Genomic DNA, 21,664 nt, shown 5'->3' on the forward strand with positions numbered 1-21,664 from the left:
GAGATCACAAAACTTTTAAAATTTTTTTTTATAGAAAAATCGCAGCTTTTTTAATAAAATCGATGAAAAAAAATAAAAATCATTTTTTTTTTGTTTTTTTTAAATGTTTTTTTCTTAAAAAAAATTTCAGCAGTTTTATACTGAAAGTTGCGATTTTTTCATAAAAAAAATTCAAAAAAAAGTTTTGTGATCTCTAAGTATTTTTTTTTTTTGCATTTTTTTTTTATTTTTAGGGTTTTTTGTTTTCCATTGAACCTATATATAGTATAATGGGTCTCACTACTATAGTAATATAGTATAATTGTAACATCCCGAAATATCAAGAGTAGAGTTGAAGGGCTAAAAGAGTAAATTGGGAAAGAGTGACTCGGCGAGTAGAGTCGCGACTTGGTCGCGTGTTAAGTGGGCGACTCGGCGAGTCAGTGTAATGGACTCGGCGAGTAGGCGCTGAGTGGAGAAAACCCTAATTCTCGGGGTTGAGCCTTATATAAAGATCATTATGTTTCCCTCCCAGCCTCTTTATCACCCCTTGAGCCCCAGAAAACCCTAAATCACGAAGAAGCACCATTGTTGGATGGATTGGAGCTTGGAGAATGTATTTGTGAAGGAATTTTGGGAGATTGAAGGCTTGGAGCAAGGGGCTTTGTTTGAATTCGAGTCTCATTTCAATTGGGGCATCCCTTTGAGGTAATATCTCGTTTTTTTGAGCTGCTATTTCTTAGATGCATCATTTTGAGGGTGTTGGAGATCATATCTTTGGATGTATTGGAGTTTAGAGGTTAGATCTGAGGTTGCTACCTCAGATCTGGAAGGGAGAAGGTCTAGAGTGCATGAAAGTCCCTGTTTGTGAGTGGTTGATGGAGCCATCTTGTCCCAAATCCTAGCCCAATGTGCAAACGGCTTAGATCTCTTTGGATTCACGTAAAGTTTGCCACTTTACGTGATGGATGGGTTGTAGGAGGCTAGATCTATGTTTTGGATCAATTGCATGGCCTGGAGTGCTTCTGAATGGATTCAGAACGGTGGTACTCGGCGAGTCACATGGGTCGACTCGACGAGTTGCTTGAAGATGGCCTGGAACTCGACGAGTTGGAAGAACAACTCGGCGAGTAGGTTGAAGATAGTCATAAATAAAATGATGAAACAACGATGTTTTTTTTATATATATATTTTTTTTTTTTTTTCATCCCTTTGGTTAAAGAGTTTTGTTCAATAATTTTAATATGTGTAAGACTCTAGTGTTTACAAAACTAATATTGATTTTTTTTAGTTTTTTTTGAAACCATTAACTACAAACATGGTAAGTATTATGTCACCGTCACCTCATCATCACATATAATCATGTCACCTCATCATCACATATAATCATGTCACCTCATCATCACATATAATAATATTAGATTGATATACTCACCACTACATATCACTATATCATTTTTCTTTTTTGATTATTTAAATAATTTTTTAATTAATTAAATATAAAGAGAGAAAAAAAATAAGATTGTATGTGGGTGATGCCACAATTTATCACTATGTGGTGTTTCTACATTTCACTGTATCATTAACATGAAGTGATCTTACCATATAAATCATATTTATGGTTAGTATATTTATGGTTAGTGGTGACCATTCTGAAAATAAACTAAATTAGGAAAACACTGTTTGAATTTTGTTAAATCATTTAGACATCGATGAATTTGGATTAGTAAGAATTTTTAAGTGTTTGGATGGTATAGTTTGAAAAGGAATTGGAACTCATTATTTTTTTAAATTTAGTTTGTTTATAAAGAATTCGGAATGTATTTTTGTCAAATGACATTTTTGTTTGTTTTATAAACAACCAATAAAAAAAGTTTTTAAGTTTTTTTTATTATTGATTCTGTAACATTTTTTAATCCACCCAAATTACTCGAACGAAACACCACCTAAGCTACTCAATGAAGAAATTACATAGTACAAGCAACTGCCTAATTACGAGGATAATTGACCGATTTAACCACTAAGTTACATAGTACAACTAATTTCCTAACAGCCTCAATGTTCAATGATTTCCAAGTTAAAAGGAAATTGTCCCAATCACTATCACATAAAGCATAGAGATGAAAATCACTCTCCCTACATAGTAGAATGCCCTATCAAAATAACCTTTTAAATACAATAAAACTCTCAAAGCTATATCCCAATGTTCATCTTTACTTGAAAGAAGCCAAATCCTTTTCGTATGCTACTTCAACAAAACACCCAATTCTTTGTAGACATCAAAAAATAAACCTTAGATTTTGAAGACATCAAATAAACCTATATGGCTCGAGTCTCGAGAATAGTAAACACTAGTTAAAAAAAAAAAAAAAAAAAAAAAGTAATGAGCGCCAAAACTAGCCGACAAAAAATATACGACCCATATATCAATAATGATTATTTTTCTCTACTATTACTTAAAGGAAACATGCTTTGTTTTACCGAACCCTTGGTTTAGATGGGTTTTGAACCGGGTCGGACTATCCCCAATCTTTTTATGCACTTCTACTCCAAAACATGTACCACTTTTTCATTGCACAAAACATAATCGTACAAACACAACCATGGAATCACTATTCCTACTTAATTAATTGTTTCATCCCTACAAAAGTACAAACAGTCGACCACATCTTCTACAAAACATCTCCCCAAAAATCAAGGGAGTATAAAGTTACAAATTAACAAAAGATTAAACAGATTTCTGAAAACCTTTCTTCCTCACTATCCACTCAAACTTGCTCTTCAACTCGAAAACAGACCCATGTTTGAAAGGAGTGAGAATTAAGATGGCTTTACCAAAGAATCGGTAATAAAAGTCAAACAGTCGTGTAAATTGGGAAAAGGTCAATCATGCTGTTCAAGGTCTCTGGTAAGAACTTTCTTGCAAATAAGTAACATGGTCGATTCACACTATTCCACATACAGGGCGTAATCGTCATTTCCCTCTGCAAGATTCCCGTTGTAAATAAGAAACCAAAACCGAAAAACCAAGAATTTACAAAAAAGAAAAATACCTTTTCATCACTTGTAACATGAACACTTTCAGAAATCGACTGCAATTCATAACAACAAGAACGCGTTAAGATGGTAGAATTTTATGGGGGATTTGGTTTGTAAAATGTTTTTGGAAGGAATGGAATCCGTCAAAGGAATTGGAATCGTAATCTGTCATGCGCGTGGTTGGCAACATATGGATTGGAATTCAATAATAAAATTAAAAACTAAATATCTTGATTTTTTTTAGTTTTGTTAATTTCAATACATATGACAAGGGTACTTTGGTCTATCAATAAAAAAAGGAAGATACTAACTGGCTTCCTTCAACCACCCCTCCCTTGAGAATGGTGAAATCCATCGAACATGGAATTTGAACCATTCCCATGGAGTTCAGTTCCATCCACATGGCAAACCAAACACACAATGGAATGGAATCCGATGGAACTGGAATTCGAGATTCCATTTCCATCAGATTCCATTGAAATTCAAGATTCCAAACACTCAATGGAATGGAATCTGATGGAACCGGAATTCAAGATTCCATTGGAATTTGAGATTCCAAACATGCAATGGAATGGAATCTTGAATTCCAATTCCATCAGATTCGGGGATTCCCACCATAAATGAATTATAAAAATAAGTAAAAATATACCGAAATATTTTTGATGAGCTGTAAAGAGACGTCCTTCTTCCGGTAGGATTTCGGATGCCATTTTCGTTCCGACCAATCAACATGCGTCACCGACCAGTTTGCTACCCCATGTGGATCAAACATCTAAAAATTTGAATCACAAAATTAATTAATTTTAAAGATAAAATCCAAATCCTTTTTCTAGAAATAAGTACAACACAAAATGAACGATAAAAACCCCAAAATTTCTCACATGAAATAATGTTGGCAAATAATGTTCATCAGCATAGCAATTACGCCCATCCATACCAGGCTGCGGTCAAAGAAAAAGTCATCAAAATAAAAAAAAAATTATTCTTCCAACAACCCCTGAGCTGGCCCACACTGTGTCCTGTACCATATCAGGTACACAGTGGCCCACTAAGTGGTCGTCATAAAGCCCAGTAATCCAGATTGGAATTGAAACTCCCACACTGTAGCTACTGAGATTCAAATATATATATATATATATATATATATATATATATATATATATATATATATATTCTCACCCGACAATAATCTCGGAACTTTGTATAGTAGAGACTATCGGCCATAACAATAATAGCATGTTGACGCTTCATTGTGAACCACTGCAAAAAGTACAAAATTACCCTTTGCTTCAATTTCAAATACAAAAAATTGTAATAAGACTACAATATCCAAAATAGTTGAATATTATATTACACCTGAGCACCCTTTCTAAAGAATTTCTTTTCAACTTCAGGTAACATACGGTTGGAATATCTACCACTTCCATGTGGGCCAGGATCCTCAAAGCTGGACAACATTTAAAAACATCAGAATTACATAAAAAGTGTTATATTTACATTTTGACTTTTTAAGTCAAACCTACTACTTTCAAATTGCATATTGGATATGAAATTTGTGACTAAATGGCACCAAGAACACAATATTTGTACTGCTTGTAATCAATACTAATGTAAATGGCAATTTTCCTGCCAAAAAAACTGTTAAAACGCATTGAATTTGAAGTTGTAAAGTTTCATGTTTGACTTCCAAAGTCAAAGCTGTCAAGATTTTTGTACAAACCTGTCGATGAAGCTGATGTTGGTGTAGATAAGATAATTATATACATAGTCAAACCCACGCAATGGTACACAGCTGAAAAAAGCAAGAATTTGACATTGACACTAAAATCAGATATTGACCAATATACCCCTGTCAGAAACTAACACAAAACGCTGACCTGTCAGAAAGTAACACGAAATGCTGATTATCAGGATCCTTCAATGCATTCGCCAAAAGCCGTTTTTCAGCATCAACCATTGAAATTTTCCCCCAATCTACCTGAACAAAATATTGACCAATATACCCCTTGTCAAGGGTAGTTGTATCTGTATAGCACTAGCATGATAGGTGATTTTGATTATGTTTCCACTGGTTATTCTGTATGTATGTATCATTGGATGACATATATAATAATTATATATACATATGATGTTAAAGCTTAAAAGTTTTTAAAAGTTGCTATTATTTTTTAACATAAAGATTATTGCTATTTAACAATGTATATAACAAACCTTGTCACTACGAATTTCACGATTTTGGAAATATCGACTAGAGTGGACCGGTTTGACTCTGGATGCATGAATATGGATCGAAAATTTACCTTCATGACCCTACAAATTATGTAAATAAGTCATCAACTAGAGGGGTAAAACTGTCAAAACACAATTTTAAAGAAAAGAAATGATCGTTGGAAGGTGTTTGGATGCACATTTTTAAACTGATTATTGCAACTTGAAGCACAATAATGAGTTTCTTAAAGCAACTTCTTATGCTTTTTTCAAAACTTGATCATTTTGACTTCAAATCATCAGAAAATCATAGTGTAATGATTTTAATCGCACATCCAACACCCTTTTGGATTAAAAAAAGGGCGAATTATTATTTCTTACATACCTGAAAAAATTTATCCCACAATCTTTCGAAAGGTAATGATCCAGGACTCAAGAACATGAAAGCAATCTTGGGATTTTTTGTTTCCATTTGGGAGTTTAATATATTCTTAATTACAACACGAGAAGCAATCTCTTCATCAGTGAGTTGTCTTTCTGGAGGTGGAAGCCATCTGGCAATGGTTTTACAGCTAGAAGACGAGAAGATATAACAGGCAGTAGAGTCTCGAGGTGGATGAATGTATGCGACAATTAAGAAGATGCAAACTAATGAAACCAATATGATAATCCATTTGGGTTTCTTTAATTGAGAACGATGGCGAGGTGGATGCAAAATCTGCATATCTTTCATGCCCATAGGACACGACTCAGTGGATTCGTTTATAATTACGCATCGCACTATGTAATGAATTATTCGAATCTGCAAGCAAGAATATAGAATTAGATGAAATCGCAAAATCGAAGCAACTGATGTTTATAGTTTTTAAAAGCAATTTATTAAACAAAGATGGAAGTCAAACCTACCAATCTAAGTCAATGTCACATAATCCATCCAAATCCCAAATGCATTTCACATAAACACGAAACTTTCTTGGAATAAAACCCTTAAATGCCACGCAGAACACATGCTTTTACGCTTACAAACATGTATGATAGTGATAGTGATAGTGAGAGTGATAGTGAATGTAATGCAAATGTTTTTGGTTTTGAGGGTAAACCCAGGATAGAAAATCAAAATTTTATACGAAATTAATTGAAATTGAAAGCGAAATCAAAAGCGAACCCCCCGCCACTTTCAAATTGGGGGATTGCCCTTAAAGAATCTTGAATTAGAACGAAGAACGAGAGATGAGGAGCAATACCTGGTTCAAGCGATCTTTATCTGAATCTTTCTTTACTAATTATTCTCCGATTAAAGCTTCATCTCTCAAATGGGTGTCAAGATCTGGAAAAAGTGAAACCCAGAAACGAGTTGGAGAGCAAGAGAACAGAGTAACTCTACGGATGATAATTCGATTGAAGAGGATACAGGTTTGTATGCTTTTGTTTGGATATATGAGTATGTGTGCTTATGGATGAGTGAAGAGAGAAGGGAGTGATGGATTAAAATCAAGAATGGTGTTCTGTAATTGGGTGACTGCTGCTGCGTCAACAGAGTCCAAGCACGGGAACATTTCAGCCGGCGAATTTGTAAGAATAAAATGTGGATTACAAGTGGTCAAAATGTATGGAGTGGGAAGTTGGTGAGTCAGTAGATTAATAATTGATTTGGTTTAAAATTACATTCACCAGTAACTATCAAATTATTCGCCTTCACATAATATAATAAAATTGGATAATGAGTTAGAGGTTAATCAATTTTTAATTTTATTTATATTTAGTCATTGATATATTTTTTTTTTGTTTAATTTATCTATGAATAATTTGAAATTGTTTACATTTTATCCTTATGAACGATTATAAGGATAATACGACTAAAATATAAACAATTTCAAATCATTTAGAGATAAATCAAACACGAAAAAAGTTCAATGATTAAATGTAAATAAAATTGAAAGTTCGTGATTTTTGTAAGTCATTATTCCTTGTATTATTTAACAGTTTGGAACTTTCACAACCTCAAATTACATTCTAATTATCTTGAATCACATTATTTTCATGGAACCAAGGTGCAAATTCTATTGTAATATGTGGTTGGCTAAATGATGTTTCATTATAACCTATAAAACTTTAATTAGAAATAGAAGCATAAAACATGGAATGAATAAAGAAACTCCCCTTAAAAGTTTATCTTATGGACTAAGATTAAAACCATGAACTACACCCTAAATGTATTTGTATATATTGTACCTTTCTCCATAAATTGATAAATAAAAAAAATCTTAACAAAACAAATTGTGAAGAGTTTACTCCACGATTTTAAGACAAGCTAAACCATGACACCATTAAAAAAGCTCATGAAGGACATAATGGTCCACTACTTTCACGAATATAAGTACACCATGATAGACTAGAAGGTGGAACACGCCCCTTCGGAAGGGATTGGAAAACAAACTTAGTCGAACTCATTAAATCGTTGAAGTAATTTTTTCTTGTAAAAATCATTTAACTTTAATGAGGTTTTGTAACATCTCAAAAATGAAAACAAATTTAAACTTTTCAAAAACAACCCATTTACTCAGAAAGTGTTTACATAATCATTATTCCCAAAAACATTATTTAAAATCAAAGTCTCCCAATATCCAACAACATAAAATCCATGATGTGTACAGTCATGCCTTCGCATTATCACGGTCCTCAAAAGCACTTGAAACAAAACTAAAATCGTAATCCAACGCTTAATGAGTTTCCCCGAAAGTACCACCACATAAACATAACAAGCAACAAGATGCATAGAGAGCCTTCATCATGATTGGACCGCCTCACTGGGCCTTCAACCTATTTGGACCATTCTTTGGGCCTTCGACCCGATTGATCTGCCTTGTAGGCCTTCATTCTATTTGGACCGTCGTGGGTGTCTTGGCCTTCAGTCTCAGATGGTCTGCCTCAACCCAATAAACCATAACATATCAACATACATCATAACAATCGATAGCTAGCAGATATAGGTAATCATATAGATCTAACAGATCACTATAGCATAGCAACATCCTACATACCAGGACACGGATCCAACAGATCACTACGGCATAGCAACATCCTATATATCAGGATACAGATCTAACATATCACTACAACATAGCAACATACAACAAACTTGGATATCTAATCCAATGGGTCGGCCTTAGTGCCTTTGACCCGTAAGTACAGTAAAGAAAATTCACAACTCAATCTGAATACAATATGAATAAATCTTTGCTCCAATAACTGGCTATACTCAACTCTTAATAATCAAAACATTCCTTATTATAGATTAATAACAATTTCCCTAAATACCCTTGGTCAAACTTGGTAAAAGGTAAAAGGTGAAGTCAACACCCAGCCGAGTCAACCCAGCCAAGTATGTTGGGCGTACTCCTCTATATGTCGGGCGTACTCGCTGGTTGACCAGGCGATAGGGCTCTGACCGCTTATGCGTAGTGTACCACTTGGTACGCCAATGTACACACCTGATCAGCTCTTTTCTCATTAAGAGCTTAACACATCTAGTCCTTACGTCCAAAGTTAGATCCACGCCCCAAATAGCATCCTTGACCATAAAGTTTCCAACTTCATGGTCTTGCATGGCCAAAAAATGCTTAATACGAAAAACCCTTATCTACTTAACCGATTAAGACCTTGTAGCACATGCATGGGAGGGAATAAATGATCAAGTCCACATTTTTATGCCTCTAATCACCTCAAAACATCTGAAAGGACGTCTTGAATGGATTGAAATAACTCATACTCAAAATAGACAACTATTGGGACCAAAAGGACACAAATTCAAGGCTAACTTAGATCTATGCTTATCTTTCATCAAGTTTAAAGCTTTTTACCTCAAGGTGATGACAAATGATGATGAGATTCTGGATCCAAAGAGTCTTACTCCTCTAAGATGATCTTCTCTTCTTCCTCTCTCCTTCAGGGTGACCAAAACACACACTCAAAGCTCAATATGAATAAAAAATGGATTAGGGTTTGTTTAGGGACTTCGTAAGCTGGAGGCTAATGAAAAAAGGTAAGTTGGGGGACTTAAGGATGTTTAAATAGGGTCAACCCTAAAAATTAGGGTTTGTGGCTCACCCACGTACGCCCCACGTACTCTAGGAGTACGTTGGATATGAGTCCGCCCTAATATTTAAAAGAATGCCATTATGGGTCATTTTGCAAACTTTCTCATGCATACGGGCCAAAATGTAATATTTCTCCATACTAGGGTTAAAATTGAAAATACATCATCATCGGGATGTTACAAGTTTGTAGCTTTGTGTAGACCAAAACAAGCACAACCAAGAAAGCACAATGAATGCTCGATGGCTTCATTTTTATAGCATGTTAAGCCGTTTCTTGGTTTTAACTATTGACTTCATGAATATATTAAAATAGGAATAATAACTTGAAAATGTAACGAACTTTCAATTTTGTTCACTTTTAGTCATTGAACTTTTTTTCGTGTTTGATTTACCCCTTAATTATTTGAAATTGTTCATGTTTTAACCTTATAACCGGTCATAGGTGTAAAATGTGAACAATTTCAAATAATTCATGGGTAAATCAAACATGATAAAAAGTTCAATGGCTAAATGTAAAGAAAACTAAAAGTCCGTTATCCTTTCAAATCATTATCCCTAATAATAATAATAATAATAATAATAACAACAATAACAACAACAACAACAACAATAATAATAATAATAATAATAATAATAATAATAATACAAATTTGCAAAATAGTTTTTTGGTTATAAGAAACAGGGAAATGACTTAAAAAGACAATTAATAACACAAAATTTGTTCTTTAGGTCTGTAAAATTTTAATTGCATTCGATAAAGAAATAAACTTTTTATTTTGGTTTAAAAATACAAAGATTCTAAATAACATTAGCCGTGACATTGCGGCAATATCAAGCCTCAAGCTTTTATAAGTCGTAGCGAGTCACATCATTTGTAAAGTGTGACTTAAGGAAATAATTTTATATATAGTAAATAATTTTATTTTTATATTCTACTATTATTCTTTTATATATACATAAATGACTTAAGACGGTTTTTTGTTAAAGCGTGGCGTCAAGTACAAAGCTTCGAGCCATGACGCGACTTGACGTCGAACTTTTTATAACCTTGAAAAATACCAACGGTTACAATTTTTATCAATTAAAATATCAACAAAAACTTTCATTTCTCTTGCCACATCTAACTAAAAGCCTCTTGTAATCATTTTTCTCAAACCACAACTGATAATCGTTAGCAACACCAAATAACTTTGTGAGGTTCCTATTTAATCGACAAAATCAATCCATTTGAAGTTGTGGTTTGAGAAAAATGACTATAATTAACTTTTAATTGGACATGGAAAGGATAATGATGATTTTTGTTGTCACTTTAACCTTTGAAAATTGTTATCGTTTTATTTTAAAACCAAAATAAAAAATTGGTTTGCTTACCAAAAGGTTTTTGGCCTAGCGGTAAGGAGTGACTCTCTCAAATAAGAGGTCATGAGTTCAAGTTTCACTATGAGACATATGTGGTGTTTATGATTAGATTAGGCGAATAGTCGCTTGACAAATAGATATTAATATATGTTATTGATATTTATATCATAATACATTTCATATTTTACCCTACTATTTCATGTTATTCAAAATACAACATTTTCATTTTTAGAAATATATTAATGTTTTTTTTTTTTTTTTTTTTTTTTTTTTTTTTTTTTTTGTATTTGATGGGTTTTTTTGTTTTTGTATCAAAACCAAAACATCCAACAAATACTATGAAATCTATGTTTGTTTATCACCATACAACTCTACTTCTCGGATTCAATCCCGATTACACTACTGAAAATGCACAAAGTGACATTCATATCCATTAATATCAATTAAGTAAATAATGTGATGTACTTATTATTTGTTAAATGCATATCGATGCATCATATTAATTTTCATATTCCAATATCAGTAAACTAAAACCACATAGGCATAGTCTGGATACCAACATCTAATTTCCATTAGAGACTAATAGAAACACACCCATGCCACACAAATGCTTGGTTCTGACTAAATGTATATATACAAAAAAATGAAAGCTAAAAGGATTACATTCTCATGACTTGAAAAGGAGCAGGTCAACTCATTGGTATCGGTTAATACCAGTACAACATTAAAATATGCATGACCTGCCTTTAGTTCACATGTGATATTTTATATGATCAAATAGGAAATCATGACTTTAGTGGAAACTAAGACCAATTGACATGTAAAACAATTTATATGTAGCAATACATTTGCTAATATGACTTCATTTTTTCCAATATCTTCTAGGGTTTAATAAATCCACCTTGTGATGCCAAGGATGAATATTTCATTGTTTTCCATCTTTTTTTATATTCTTAGATATTAAAATGGTTTTAACAAAAAAAATCTTAAGAAAAATAGAAGTTCTTACACGCATGGATACATATGGAAGTGTCAAATAGTGAAGGTAGAGATAATTTTCATTGTTGAAGGAATGATGATGAAAATCGAATCTATTCAAATAATTTAAAATGCTCAGCAAGATTTGTTTGTGTGTGCGTGAGTCAAATATTAATTTAGTGTGACAACCGTCAAATTTCGGTCAAGTCAAAGTCAACTAAAGTCAGCAAGTCAAACCGTTTGACTCAATTTCCCCGTGAGTACTAAAATTTACACTATGAAACTTCTACATAACTCTCTATTCTAATGAGAAATCATAAAGCAAAAAGTGCGAACACCTATACCTCCTTAACCTAAAAACTGTGGTACGTGGCGAGCCAAACCGATAAAACAATGTTGCATACTCATCGGGAGTGTGTGAGATCCTTAAACAAGGCTTAACAGGGTTTACGAACCATGCATTGCGATGCCGGACACTCACAATTGTCACACATGGAACCTCTCCCAATCGTTTTCACTCTATCTCTCTCTATGTCAAATCTCTCCCAAATCTCTCCAAGTATGTGAAACCTCTCTCAAATATCTCTTTGTATGAGGAATCTCTCCAAGAATGTCAAATCTCTCCTAAATCCCTCTAAGCATGTGAAATCTCTCTCAAATATCTCTCTGTATGAGAAATCTCTCCAAGAATGTTAAATCTCGCCCAAATCTCTCCAAGGATGTGAAATCTCTCTCAAATATCTCTCTGTATGAGAAATCTCTCCAAGAATGTCAAATCTTTCCCAAATCTCTCCAAGTATGTGAAACCTCTCTCAAATATCTCTTTGTATGAGGAATCTCTCCAAGAATGTCAAATCTCTCCCAAATCCCTCTAAGCATGTGAAATCTCTCTCAAATATCTCTCTATATGAGAAATCTCTCCAAGAATGTCAAATCTCGCCCAAATCTCTCCAAGTATGTGAAATCTCTCTCAAATATCTCTCTGTATGAGAAATCTCTCCAAGAATGTCAAATCTCTCCCAAATCTCTCCAAGTATGTGAAACCTCTCTCAAATATCTCTTTGTATGAGGAATCTCTCCAAGAATGTCAAATCTCTCCCAAATCTCTCCAAGTGTGAGAAATCTCTCCCAAATCTCTCTCAAAAGTTTCCCGTAACTTTTTGGAATCATTCGGGTCATTCCGGCCCTTAACCGGGTCAAAAACGACTTGAAACGGGGCGAAAACGAGAAAAATAGGCTTTAGGAACCGAAACCGGAGTGAGAGGCTTCTTAGACCAGAGACCGAGCCTCTGGTGGCTAAGTACGCGAGACCGAGCCTCTGGTGGCTAAGAGGCCAGAGACCGAGCCTCTGGTGGCTAAGAGACCAGAGACCGAGCCTCTGCCTCTGTCGCTTCACGCTCTGCTCCTCTCGGTCTCTGTTCGCTACTCCGCCCCTCTGTCTCTGTTCGCTTCTCACTCTCTGTCGCGTCCCTTCTCTCGCTCGGTCTCTGCCCCTCTCTGTTCCCTTCTCTCGCTCTGTCTCGCGCCTCTCTGTCCCTTCCCACCTCTCGGTTCCCTCTCTCTCCTTTCTTCCCTCTCGGTTTCCACCCTCCCCCTCTCGGTTCCTCTCCTTTCTCTTCTCTCCTCTCGGTTTCTGGCTCCCTCCTCTCGGTTTCAGCATCAGAAGGCCGAACCTCGGCCAGAATCCGGAAAATTGTCACTTTTAGCCCATTTTTGATATTTTTAACATTTTAAGCCCGTTTTTCGTGATTTTAAAGCGGGATTTTCTCCAGAAATTATATTTTAACATAATAAACCCTAAATATTCATAATTTAAACATATTTTGATGAAAATCATTATTTAAATAATAAAAATCAAATGGGTGAATTATTAAAGGTGGAGTGTTGATTTTGCCTTATCCAATGTCACAAGCAACCACCCCACACCCACTCTATGACCAGCCATACCTCCCCACCTTACCTAGGTCACTTCAATGTCCCTCACACTCAATTTACACTCATTCCCACGTTTTTAGAGCTGGAACAAACATCCTCTCTCCTCATTTTCTCTCATTTGCTCTCATTTCACAAGAAGATCAAACTCTTTCCTCTCTCACTTTCTCTCTCTAGAAATTTGAGATTCAAGGGCTGATCTTGAGTTTTTCCTCCACATTTGGTAAGCATAATCCATTCTCTTTATGATTATCTCACTTATTTCCACTCAAATCATGGATATCTTACACAAACTCCATCATATTAGCGTTAGAGCTTCGAATCTTCAAGTGTTCTTGGGTTGAACACTTCTCTTCTTCACTCAAGGTGAGTTCATACCCCTACATTTTCATGTTTTCTCAAGTTTTCAGGGGGGGAATACAAGTTAAAACACTAAGAACATAACTAAATTTTTCTAACAGCCTTCATCAGAAAAGTTCAACTCCATTCACGGACTGTTTTGGGCATCTTAAACATTTTTGTTTTTAAAACTGTACAAGGCGCAAATAGTTCAAGTTTTTAGCTTTAAAATGGCTACTTGCACATCTCCATACGATTTTTCTACAATTTATGGTGATTTTTACAAAACTGCCTATCATTTCAAACAACAATCCGGACCAGTCTGTGATTTTGGACCTTTTCACCCAAGTTGGAGGTCATTAAAAATCGTGATAAAAATTATGAGTAAACTAGACACATTTTGTGAACTCTCAGAATTTGCGGATCTAGTTTTCGACTTCGTATGATTTTTCTATGATTTTTCCAAAAACAGGGCAGAATGGCTAAAGTTAGCCAACAGCATGTAAATATCATAACACTTTGTATTATGTTGAGCAAAGTGTATAATCATAAGTTCTAATATTTGAATGTGTTTCCTTATTAGTTTATCATTATGAACTGAAACTAAGACATTCATATTAAATATTATTCATTCATTTTGGAACACGTATTATTTAACTATAAAAAGTATAGTTTGAATATATTTATAACACTAATACATTTCCATAAAAGGGTTCATACATATTACATACATTTTAGATAAACTATAATAGGTATAGTTTATGATACATCACTCAACGCACTCGTACAAGAAGGGTACATTCATACAAGAAATATTTATATTCACACACATTTCACGTAAACTTGTTACCCTATATTGTGAGACTCTCTCTCTCTCTCTCTCTCTCTCCCCGTACGTCCGAGTGCGGGATATAATTCCTGGTAGTTATAATCAGAATCTCCTTGAGGGAGAACGTGATACTTGTATATAGATCTATATTGGGTCTGACACCCCACACCTTGCTGCTAGCTACAGTTGGACCTGCAGGTCTACGGGTGACAAATGTCATTTTATTTTTCGCGACACTGAGAACGTCGTGGCAGGTTCACATAGTCATAGTATGATTATAGCGACTCACATAGGGATATAACAATCCATAAGTTTACGGGATTTTATTTTCAAAACCTAAATGAGTTTTATGTCAATTTAAAATCACTTTTTATCTCTATGAGTACAGATATTACTGTACACTTTTGGTTTTGGTAGTTACGACTACACATCATTTGAAACCACATTTATACTTTTAAGTATGGTCAATACTTGTTACTCTCGGTCCACTAATTTAGGACTACATATATATAAAGTATTAACGAACATGAGAACATACAGAAATTTCATTTTATTCAAATGCATCCATGTCCATTTAAGTACATAATATTTTCTATTAATAAGAAAAGTTACTTATACATTTTGGTCTTCAGTCATAAGACTACATTACGCAGATTTAAAGAAAATATCGGATTTTCTGGATACATATTCTAACGCTTTTACAAGGAAAACGATTTACTTTTCCAACGAAATCTCTTATGAACTCACCAACCTTTGTGTTGACACTTTTCAAAACTACTTGTATTCTCAGGAATTCAGTGAAAACAGGAAATCAACAACGTTTTGAGGATGGGACGATAAATCGTCAAACAGTTCATTTTGTATTATAATGTAATTGATGTGAATCATGTAAACATGTGCTTTGATGTAACGTTTTCAATTATATTTGTGTTGGTTGTATTTACTTTGAGCACTATTATACTCATTGTTGTGATACTCTACATGAAGTCCTCCACCCCCGGACGTTTCCGCCATCCTTGGTTTGAGGGTGTGACATTTAGTACCTGTAGTGAATGGAATTAAGTGCATCTTTATGCAAAAGTTTTTACTCCGAATATAACATGCGACATACCAGAAGCAACCACACATTGAACAGTTGGTAAAAACAAATATATATATATATATATATATATATATATATATATATATATATATATTGAAATTTGTATGAAAATCAATACACACATAAAAGTCTTTTTTCCTTCTTTAAAGGTCCTTAAACCTTGCAAAATATGATAAAGATGTTCCTATTATTCATCGTATTTATACTTGGTCTTGTTATGTTTGATGTTGTTCATGTTATTTTTACATTAAAGAACCAATTAATAATTATTATTAAAAAGTCTTTTGAGTGGTATTAATTAAATTAGGAGGTTTCAAATGCATAATAATGAAGGAAATCAAATTAGGGGGTTTCAAATGCATAAGAGTTAAGGAAAAATGCTTCTTTTATAAGTATGTATGATTAGGAGTATGATAGTTTGTTGTTTCAAAAAAAAAATTGGTTTGCTTATTAGATACAAGTAAAAGTTTAGTGACCTAAAGAATAAATTTTGGATTATTGTTTTCATTTTAAGTCATTTCCCTAAGAAAAATTATGGTTTTTAGTAAAAAAATTGATGGTGCATAATGGTTCAATTTAAGATACTTTTAATGATTTTGGTTTCTATACATTTAAAATTACTTTTATATCCTTATAAAAATTTCCAGTTTTTTAAAATTGTTATAATACCTAAATTAATTTAATTTACCTTTTCTTTAACTTAAAAAATTCCCCCTCTTCCATCTTTATCAGCATTGATGATGATGAGATGAAGCCACTTCATCACCAACACAGCTCTGATCGCCACATATATGATCTGTCATCATTTTATGACTATCTCATTTTCTAACTCATACGATCAACATTCATCGTCCTCACTATACCCACACACGGAGTTCATTTTCATCACCTACCATAATCTCTAGAAAATCTAGATCTACAAATTTCGTCCGCTTTGTAGCCACCACCATCATCGTTATAGACTGCGTCAGTAAGAGAGAAACACCCTTATGAGATCTATTCATCTTCTCCACACACCTGCAAACCCTAATGTTGGCGGTGTGGGTGGAAACCCTGTTGGGTTTTATTCAAAATCGTTTTCAAAAAACGTTAAAAATGGCAACGACAGCGTTAAAACTTAAAAAACCATTTTATACCCATCAATGATCATTTTTCAATCATAGGAGTAATAAATCAACCATTGAAAGAAAAGATTACAACATCTGAAAACTTTGATTCTCATGGAAGTTTGGAAGTTGATGAAGTGTAAAAAAAGCTTAGAGCTTCTCTACAACTATCCACCAAGCAAGATTAAGGCACCAAATATATTTGTCTTCTCTTAAAAATATGTGTCTAAATCATATTTCAATCTAAAGAGTTTTCTTATAGAATTTTTATTTAGAAAATATTGATATTTACTTTATATTTCTATTAAAGGATCTAGCTCTCGAAATAAGAATTAATCATTACAAAATATGAATGTAATCATTATGAAAACGCTTATCTAAATAATCAATCATATAATTATTAAACGAGACATAAATTTAGTCAATCTAAATTCAAACATACATTGTTCAAAGAAAACATTGTTATACAATACAAGTCTTTTATGATCAAAACATAAATAATAAACCCCGAGAGTGAAGTTCCAACGTGTTTTCTCTCAACTGCTTACTCTTCTTGAATACCTTTAAACATTTACAACATTATATTAACATAAAGTGTTAAGTACTCTGGTGTTAAATGCAAAGTATCAATTCTATTTTATATATACCTGAATTACTGATCCGATCAGTATTTCTCAAATGAGGGGATCAGTTCCTCTTTCAATGTCCTATTTCTTAACAATAGAAACAAGATCCATCTTTAAGGCCCTTTCTGGATTTCTTGGGCCTAGTGGCATCATTTCCATGATGTACAGTCCTATTAGAGCATACAATGTGACTCTTTTTAGCCTTGCTTTCCTCCAATGCTTGACATATGTTTGAAATCGGTTCTACCGTTCTGAAGGTACATCTGCGTAACTTGATGGAACATCTGATATGCTTCTAAGTTTTTCAAGACTTTTTGGAAGTCATGAATAACTATTATCAATATGATGTCAGATACATTTAGCATCACAATGATGCTTCCACTAGGCATCATGTTCAATTTTATTTCTTATAGCAAGGTTTTTAGGAATATGGTCTTTAATAAAATATAATTTCTGGTCCTTTTCATGAATATCCCTCAAGGTATGAAACCATTCTTTGAAATTATATTCTTCAAATGTTAATATTTCTTGTGTTAGGGTTCAAAGTTCTCCTTGGAAGTGGCTTATCCTCTTTGGATGTGTAATGGATTTAGCATTATAAATAGGAAGTGAGTAGCCCCCATTTTATGCAAGAACCATTTGTGAGATTAGTCTAGTAAGAGAATTATTACATACCCACTTTGTAATAGCTTACTAGATTAATGAGAGATTAAACATAATTATTTACTCTTTATGTTATTCATGATGGATTGATTCACTTAATCTTTACATTTTCCACAATTGTCATCATAACCGGGTCACTGCAATTGGTATCAGAGCGCGTGTTCTTAAAGTGTGCTTGAAGTCTTCACGAAATTGATCCATGATGACAACATGATTTGGTGAATCTCAAATTGGTGTAAGTTCTTCATTTTTTAGAGTGTTTTTGGTTCTAGAAATCGAATTGTTCTTTGATCTTGATTCAAATTCGATTTTCCCTCTCAAGAATTTATGTGATTTTCACTTTCTCTCTTTAAAATTCATGTCAAAATCACTTTCTATCTAGAATTTTGATCAATTTTGCTTTCTTTTCTCTAGATATTTCTTTCAAATTCACTCTCTCGTGCTAGATATATTCAAATTCTTGTGATCTTTTCATTTTGGATTTGAAATGGAAGAAGCAATTTGTGATAAATGGTTTGTATCAGAAGGAGGTCATTCATATTCATATACTTTTAAAGAACTTCTCTATTCTTTGGTTACCAGGTATCTTAAATCATATTTACCCATTTCTTGTGGTGAAAAAGATAAATGTGGAAAGATGATTGGTTATCATCTTGATCATGATAATCATAAGGTTTTACTTAATTGTTTTATTGCAACTTATCATGAGAGGAGAAGGAAGAAGAAAGAAGATGAAATCATTAGTGGAATTTGTTGTGATGTTACTACATATGGTTTCAATGAACTTGCAATTTATCCAAATGTTCTTGAAGATCATAAAGATGTTCTTGAAGAAGTTTATCATGTTCATGATGTTCTTGGAGTTCAAGATAAATGAATTCAATGTGATTCTCATGAAGTTCTGAAATTCTTTTGCTCAATTGGAGTTCAAACTGATGATTGTTTGAATTCTTATGATTCGTTCAAAGGAATGGTGCCATATAGAAAGCCTTTAATTGTAACGCCCGTGTTTCCAGGGTAGACATTATTGTTGATGTAATAGTCTAGGTTAACCCTTGTAACTCTTTTTGAAGTATTAACGATGAAATATTTGAGTATTATGTGATTTATGTGTTTATTTTCTTAATTATTATAATTTAATGAATTGAGAATAAAATAAGCATCAAAATTATAGTGTGACATAAGCCCGATATCTTTGCATGAAGATGTAGTGGTTGAAACAAGGATTCCGGAAATATAAAGAATGCCGAAATCCGAGTTATAACGAAGAAGTTATGACATGTCGAAGTTTCGCGACAGAACCGGCAACGATGAATGACGTAAATAGTGAATTTAAGTTAGATCAATATTTAGCCTTAATAATGTAAATTAAAGTCATAGAATACGTTAAACTGAGAGCGTGCATAAATAGAACGCCCAAATCTGACATCGTATGAGGAAGTTATGATTTTTCGAAGTTTTGACTTAGTGGTATGCAGCCCGAGTACTTGATTTGAGATCGAGTGGTTTTTATGTCACACCCCGAAACCGAAGGCGGAAACGTTCTGGGGCGGAGGACGTCATGAATATCGCAACCAATGTACATAGTAAGCAAAGTAAACAACCATTACATTACATATTAAAATTTACATTTGTGAAAAGTAAAGTTGTACAAGTGATGATACATATGTATATATAAACAAAAGTAAGACGTGTCTTCTACGCACTCCGTCTTCGTCAAAAGGGTCATCGGGTACCTGTCTAATGCGGTACAAGCTGTTTGAAAATCAGCATAAAGCTGGTGAGTTCATAAGATGTTTGTTTTCTGAAAATGTACAAGTTTCATTTGGTTTTCCGAAAAAGTTTGTTATCCAAGAAAATCCCATATTTTCTTAAAAGGAATGTTTGGTTAACTGTTCTGTTACACAGTTTTGGCTATGTACAATTGTTATCCCAGTAAAATCCTATATTTTCCTAAAATGTTTGCGAAGTGTTATCAAATCTGAAAGTAATGTACAAGTATCTACCATACTTAAAGTGTGTGTGTGTGTGTGAAGTTTCCTAAAAGTTTGGTTACCTTTAAATGTACATTAGTTTTAACACGTATATAAAACTAATAAATAAGTATAAAGTTTTCATAATCTTGATTGCGAGTTCCATAACCATACTACAGACTAGATATGACTCGAGACGGGGCCAATATCTTCTATGACTTTTGTCACCCTTGAACCTTTCGGCTCGGCTGTAGCTAGCATCCAAGTGCGGAATAGTCAATCCCGTATAGATCTATACACTCAAGTCACACTCTCCCCTTTTCTGGAGATTCTAGTTACGGGGGCGGTCCTCCACTTTCGTGTCTAGGGAAGTGTTGCAAAGGACGTGTCTCCAATCTTAAGATTCATGAATTTAAAACTGAAAATATCAATACGGAAATCCTGTTCTATTGGTTCTTTACTCTCGTATCTAGGGGGAGTACTAACTAATACTTGACTAAGTTCCAATGATACCTGTCCTTCACACTCATGTCTAGGGGGTGTTTTATTAAGGACAATACAAAAGTTCTATCTACTATCCTCCACTCGCGTATCTCTGTGGAGTGTTACTGAAGACAAAACAATATATTAAGTTTCATGTTCAAAGTTCAAAGGTTATGTTTTTAACTATTATAATGTGGAAAACCATTTGTGAAAATATAAAATACGACAATTTATAACGTTTTTCACAAATAATATGATAATGTGATCTGCAAGTTCAAACAGTTATCTGCTATGATTTGTCAATGTTAAAAACATATGTAATATGAAACACGACACATATAAAATAAGTTTTGAGTACAAGTATTACTTGTACTTTGCTTGTATTCCCCCCTGAAAACAGTGAAAAACATTGAAAAAGGGTAGGGGTATGAACTCACCAGACGAGAAAAACGCGATGATTTGAATGCTAAGCGTTGGTTCGGGGCTTGATTACACGTGAGGTTCCTATATAATATGAAATGGTATACAAATGTATCTAATTAGACTTTAAAACACTAATTAGATATGATAATACACTCCAATGAGCAAAAACACTTCAAATCAAGTGTTTGGAGTGACCCGGGTGACATCTACGGACGCTTAGGACTTGGATAAAGTGTTTATTCTTCAAGAGTAAACTCCTTATGGAGTTTTCGGCCCTAAACACTACATACACATGAGTTCACGGCCGTGAACTCATGGATGAGGGATTTATGATGCTAAATGGCAAGATAACACTTGAGGAATATTGGTATGATTTTATCAAAGGCTTAGGAAGGAATTAAATCACCAAAAACACCATCAATGGGAGTTTACGGCCCTAAACAAGGAGTTTACGTCCTTAAGCTCCTATACCCCCCTTAAATTGTTGATTTAATGGCCTTAGACTAATCACATGTGATTCTAATAATT

At 33.7% G+C, this 21,664-nt stretch overlaps 1 protein-coding gene across 1 annotated transcript; it reads right to left on the reverse strand.

Annotated features, from left to right (window-relative positions):
* Window positions 1-2,521: 2,521 nt before the first annotated feature.
* LOC145005033 (glycosyltransferase BC10-like) lies at window positions 2,522-6,835 on the reverse strand. The gene is made up of 11 exons (XM_078964080.1): window positions 6,471-6,835; window positions 5,612-6,028; window positions 5,230-5,328; window positions 4,896-4,996; window positions 4,739-4,810; window positions 4,375-4,465; window positions 4,198-4,278; window positions 3,900-3,959; window positions 3,668-3,790; window positions 3,033-3,071; window positions 2,522-2,963 (listed from the first exon to the last, which is right to left on the reverse strand). Exons 2-11 carry the CDS (start codon window positions 5,963-5,965, stop codon window positions 2,835-2,837), a joined length of 1,149 nt encoding a protein of 382 aa, XP_078820206.1. The 5' UTR covers window positions 5,966-6,028; window positions 6,471-6,835; the 3' UTR covers window positions 2,522-2,834.
* Between the last annotated feature and the right edge of the window lie 14,829 nt (window positions 6,836-21,664).

Source organism: Lactuca saligna, chromosome 7, assembly GCF_052625555.1.
Source record: "Lactuca saligna cultivar CGN05327 chromosome 7, ASM5262555v1, whole genome shotgun sequence".
Taxonomy (NCBI): Eukaryota; Viridiplantae; Streptophyta; class Magnoliopsida; order Asterales; family Asteraceae; genus Lactuca; species Lactuca saligna.